The sequence below is a fragment of the Arachis hypogaea genome, chromosome 8 (assembly GCF_003086295.3).
Source record: "Arachis hypogaea cultivar Tifrunner chromosome 8, arahy.Tifrunner.gnm2.J5K5, whole genome shotgun sequence".
Classification (NCBI taxonomy): domain Eukaryota; kingdom Viridiplantae; phylum Streptophyta; class Magnoliopsida; order Fabales; family Fabaceae; genus Arachis; species Arachis hypogaea.
This window is the reverse complement of record NC_092043.1, coordinates 18,604,036-18,609,765: the sequence shown is the minus strand read 5'-3', so window position 1 is coordinate 18,609,765 and position 5,730 is coordinate 18,604,036. Positions and strand designations below refer to the sequence as shown.

The window sequence follows — 5,730 nt, the reverse complement described above, 5'->3', positions numbered from 1 at the left end:
AAATAATTATGTTAAATCAATATCAAATATTATTTATATTGTTATATTAAATCATAATTAATTAAATTTATTTTACATAAAAAATAAATTTAATTTTTATATATTATAAAATAATTTTTAGTTGAATTATTTATTTTTATTTATAAAATTTAAAATACTAATCAAATTTAAGTTATTTATTTTAATATTTTATAATATTGAATTATTTTGAATTTATAAATTTAAATAATATTATTAAAAAATAATAATTATTATATTAATTTTAATTACTTAATTAATTAATTAGGTAGGACCACAATAGGGATTAAAGTTAGTTTCTTCTAATGGAGAAGAGAGAGATTTATTGAGTTCCTATTTATTAATTATGACGCAAAATCTGATGTGGAGTCACTTTTTATGACAAGTGGGGATAAATAGGGATTGAGATGAGTTTCCTACTAAAAATGGTCTAACTAATTTATTGGTAATAGAGAATAATGCATGAAAATAGTATTGATTGAAAAGGGTAAATTGGTGGTAGTTGATAGAGTGGGTAAACAATGTTAAGCATATGGAAGAAGGAATAGGAATAAACGGTGCGAGGACAAAAATTGGTGGCATTATTAGGAATTTGGCCTGTGGTTGAAAGCAGAAGGCAAAGGAAAAGCCATGTGTGTTGTCGTTTAGCAATTAGGGAAACGAAAGATGCCAGAAAAGCATATGTGGCAGTACAAGACAACTAAGACACCTTTTATTTGTTTGTGTCTGGTTGTGGCCTTTCGGAAAAGGCAACCCCTCATCACTCGCTATTCCCCAATCCCACCCTTCTGCCTCCTTTCGGCAACTTCTTCATCTTCCGGTCTTCCCTCACCCACCACCACCACTACCACCACCACCCATCTCATTAGATCCAACAACACCAACAGCCATATATAATAATAATAATAATTTGATCGCTTTTACTTTTATATTCATCGAATTCAAAGTACATATAATACAATACTTGAATCATTTTCTTCTCCTCAATTTACAAATAATAAAAAACCAGATCTAGCAATACTGAAATACAAAACTTGCGTCACATTTAGTTAAGAGAAAGAAAGAAATAAAAATATTCTCAAGACATAACAATAAGGGAAGAAGAAGAAGGTCCATTAGACGTGGGAGAGGAGAGAATAAAGAGGATTCATCTGGTTCGGTTGTTGAAATTAGACATCTTCTCGTAGAAGCGAATGGATAAGAGGGAGAGGGAGAGGTGTACGGCGTCTTTACCCAAACGAGGAGGCAGGGGCTTCGGCCGAGGAGCCACCGCCGCCTGAGAGATGGGACCCCAAACGGAGGAGGAAGTGGGAGATGATGATGACGATGACGATGAAGACGAGTATGGCTTAGAGAGAGGCCTTAGGTAAAGGGAGTGGAGACGACGGAAACCGCCGAGGGCAAGGACGACGGATCGGAGCTGTTCCTCGCCGCAGCCGGTGTTTGCCCACTGTTTGGTGCAGATCAGCTCCCAAAGCCTCTCATCCTGTGCAGTTTTGTGCCACTGCTTGTTAACGCAGCTGGCCATAGCCAGCGTCCTCGCGTCCACGTGCTTCAGCACCTCGAACAGCACGTTGTCATCGAAATACCGCATCCCCCGGAGGACACAATTCTCTTCGGCGTTGGCATCGCCGTCCACCTTAACCTTCTTCATCTTGAGGAGGTCGCCGTTGCCGTCGCCGTCGCGGGAGATCGGACGCTTCATGGCGAAAACAGTTGAACAAGGGGTGTGTTGGTGTACCCTATTATATATATATAGAAAAGTTAGGATCAGAGAGAGAGATGGAAATTGTTGTGATTAAATGAAGGAATTTGGGTTTGGGTTTAGGGTTAAGGAGGAGTAGGGGGAGGTGAAGTAAAGGTGAAAGGGGGTTAGGGGGTGCACCTGTTTTTGATGGTTTTCGAAGACGACAAGCAGAGAAATGAATGCTCTTCAATTCTTTTTTCTGTGATTGACGATTTTGTCCTCATCCTCCTGTTCTTGTCTTCCTACTCATATAGTCTTTTCTTTTTTGGAGGGTTACCGGGAAATGGGGGATGCTCATGGTGGAGTGGGTAAGGTACTAAGGCAATGGGGTAATGCCATTTTGGATTTATCTTTAGAATTATTTTTCCACCACCATCACCAGCTACTTCAAATTCGCTTTCCTTTCTAAGAATTTTAAGGGTAAATAACGAGTTGATACTCATTTTATCCCTTAAAATTTTCGACTGACCTCAATTTCGATTTTTAAATTTATAGTTATCTAATTAAAATTCTCAAATATTAAATCGTGTCTTACATTTGTCTCTGTCGTTAGTTTCGTTAATGAAAATTTGATATGACACGTTAAGTTGACACGTAAAAAATTTTAAAACAATGTTGTTTTATGTTTCCTCTCAGTTTTCACTTAATGTAACGTCATTTAAGGACTTCGTTGGATTAAAAAAATTAGGTCACTTAATAAAGACACAGACATAACTTGACCCTTCTTCTTCTTTCTTTTTTTTTTCTATTCTTCTTCTCCACGTTTTTATTCTTCTCGCATGCTTGACTATGAAAAAGGAGAATCAGAGTAACATTGATAGTGTATTGGATTGCTGGGTGAAATTACTGAAGAACTAGCATTGCTGGGGAAAGAAACGACAAAGATCAGGTTAGAAAATGAAGTTTTATTTTTTTCACAAATTTCTTAATATTCTGTTCTTGGCTTTTGTTTCGATTTTTGTATTGCATTGTTATTGTCGAAGCAAGGTGCTGGTTATATTTAGGGCATTGTAATTTTTTGCATGTGAATGATGCTAAGGTTTTTTTTCCTTGTTGAAGAAGATAATGCCAATTTTATCTCTTGGTATATGTGGATAAATGTTATTATGCGTGTGTTGTTGCTTGTGTTTAAAAAATTTGTTGTTTAAAAATGAATGATGAACTATTGTCCTATTTAGAATTTGAAGTCAGTGAAGTCAGTATGCTTTTGGTGTAGTGCATGTGTACCTTGACTATGGAAATTCTAAACATGAAGGTGATGAGGTTCCACAAATGGTTTTTATGACCTCCAATCCAAAAACCCCTGTATCTCACACCACCTCGAATCCATCTGATGAGCGGATAATTTGTACGCTTTTTGGCATTGTTTTTAGTATGTATTTAGTATGATCTAGTTAGTTTTTAGTATATTTTTATTAGTTTTTAGTTAAAAATCACTTTTCTGGACTTTACTATGAGTTTGTGTGTTTTTCTGTGATTTCAGGTATTTTCTGGCTGAAATTGAGGGACCTGAGCAAAAATCTGATTCAGAGACTAAAAAGGACTGCAGATGCTGTTGGATTCTGACCTCCCTGCACTCGATTTTCTGGAGCTACAGAAGCCCAATTGACGCGCTCTCAACGGCGTTCGAAAGTAGACATCCTGGGCTTTCCAGCAATATATGATAGTCCATACTTTGCCCAAGATTTGATGGCCCAAACCGGCGTTCAAAGTCACCATTAGAATTCCCAGCGTTAAACGCCGGAACTGGCACAAGAATGGGAGTTAAACGCCCAAACTGGCACAAAAGCTGGCGTTTAACTCCAAGAAGAGTCTCTACACGAAAATGCTTCAATGCTCAGCCTAAGCACACACCAAGTGGGCCCGGAAGTGGATTTTTATGTCATTTACTCATCCGTGTAAACCCTAGGCTACTAGTTCTCTATAAGTAGGACCTTTTACTATTGTATTTTCATCTGGAGATCTTTGAATCTTTTGATCACGTATTGGGGGCTGGCCTCACGGCCATGCCTAGACCTTGTTCTTATATATTTTCAACGGTGGAGTTTCTACACACCATAGATTAAGGTGTGGAGCTCTGCTGTACCTCGAGTATTAATGCAATTACTATTGTTCTTCTATTCAATTCCGCTTGTTCTTGTTCTAAGATATCACTTGTTCTTCAACTTGATGAATGTGATGATCCGTGACACTCATCATCATTCTCACCTATGAACGTGTGCCTGACAACCACCTCCGTTCTACCTTAGATTGGGTGGATATCTCTTGAATTCTTTAACCGGAATCTTCGTGGTATAAGCTAGAATTGATGGCGGCATTCAAGAGAATCCGGAAGTCTAAACCTTGTCTGTGGTATTCTGAGTATGATTCAATGATTGAATAAATGTGACGAGCTTCAAACTCCTGAAGGCTGGGCGTTAGTGACAGACGCAAAAGAATCACTGGATTCTATTCCAACCTGATTGAGAACCGACAGATGATTAGCCGTGCCGTGACAGGGTGCGTTGAACATTTTCACTGAGAGGATGGGAGGTAGCCACTGACAACGGTGAAACCCTACATACAGCTTGCCATGGAAAGGAGTAAGAAGGATTGGATGAAGACAGTAGGAAAGTAGAGAGACGGAAGGAACACAGCATCTCCATACGCTTATCTGAAATTCCCACTAATGAATTGCATAAGTATCTCTATCTTTATCTTTATGCTTTATTCATCATTCATAACCATTTGAGTTTGCCTGACTAAGATTCACAAGGTGACCATAGCTTGCTTCATACCAACAATTTCTGTGGGATCGACCCTTACTCGCGTAAGGTTTATTACTTGGACGACCCAGTACACTTGCTGGTTAGTTGTGCGAAGTTGTGTTTATGCCATGGTATTGAACACCAAGTTTTTGGATTCATCACCGGGGATTATTTGAGTTGTGAAAAGTATTGATCACAATTTCGTGCACCAAGTTTTTGGCGCCGTTGCCGGGGATTGTTGAGTTTGGACAACTGACGGTTCATCTTGTTGCTTAGATTAGGTATATTTTTTCAGAATTCTTAAGAATGAATTCTAGAGTTTCATGATGATCTGTTGAAGTCTGGCTGGCTGTGAAGCCATGTCTAATTTTATTGGACCGAGGTTTCAACTTATCATCACAAGAGCTTGTTGATTTCTATCAATCTTGCTGTTGGAGCAGTGATCTGCTAAGGCTTGGCTGGCCATTGGCCATGTCTAGTGTTTTGGACCGGAGCTTTCTTTGAAAGCTTGGCTGGCTATGAAGCCATGTCTAATTCCTGGACCGGAGTCTTAGACTAACATTGCATGATTCCTGGAATTCTCATTAAGAATTTTGATATCTTTATTTTCTTTTCCACTAAATTTTCGAAAAACCAAAAAAAATTACAAAATCATAAAAACCAAAAATATTTTATGTTTCTTGTTGAGTCTAGAGTCTCATGTTAAGTTTGGTGTCAATTGCATATTTTTGTTCTTCTTGCACTCATGCATGTGTCTTCATTAATCTTCAAGTTGTTCTTGATGATTTCATTGCTCTGATCTTTGAATTCTATTGACTTGAGTGTTTATGTGTCTCATATGCATTCTCATTTTGTTAGTGCCAGTAGTATACAAACTACTAAGTTTGGTGTCTTGCATGCGTTGTTATTTGATTTTAGTTGCATGTTGATTATTCCTCATTATTAAAAATCCAAAAATATTTTTAATTTGTGTCTTTTCAAGTCAATAATACAGCAGAGGAATTATACAGAAAAAGCTGGGCGTTCAAAACGCCCAGTGAAGAAGGGCAAACTGGCGTTTAAACGCCAGCCAGGGTGTCTGGCTGGGCGTTTAACGCCCAAAAGGGTAGTGGTTTGGGCGTTAAACGCCCAGAATGGTGCCCATTCTGGGCGTTTAACGCCAGGATGGCACAAGAGGGAAGATTTTGTTTCAAATCAAATTTTTTTTTAGTTTTCAAA

At 38.2% G+C, this 5,730-nt stretch overlaps 1 protein-coding gene and 1 long non-coding RNA gene across 2 annotated transcripts; one reads left to right on the top strand and one right to left on the bottom strand.

Moving 5' to 3' along the window:
• Window positions 1-912: 912 nt before the first annotated feature.
• LOC112706465 (F-box protein GID2) lies at window positions 913-2,154 on the bottom strand. The gene is made up of 2 exons (XM_025757773.3): window positions 1,904-2,154; window positions 913-1,760 (listed from the first exon to the last, which is right to left on the bottom strand). Exons 1-2 carry the CDS (start codon window positions 1,987-1,989, stop codon window positions 1,166-1,168), a joined length of 681 nt encoding a protein of 226 aa, XP_025613558.1. The 5' UTR covers window positions 1,990-2,154; the 3' UTR covers window positions 913-1,165.
• Window positions 2,105-3,890, top strand: LOC140174812 (uncharacterized). Its single transcript, XR_011864626.1, has 2 exons — window positions 2,105-2,654; window positions 3,249-3,890. It is a non-coding gene; the product is annotated as an uncharacterized lncRNA (long non-coding RNA).
• Window positions 3,891-5,730: the final 1,840 nt, after the last annotated feature.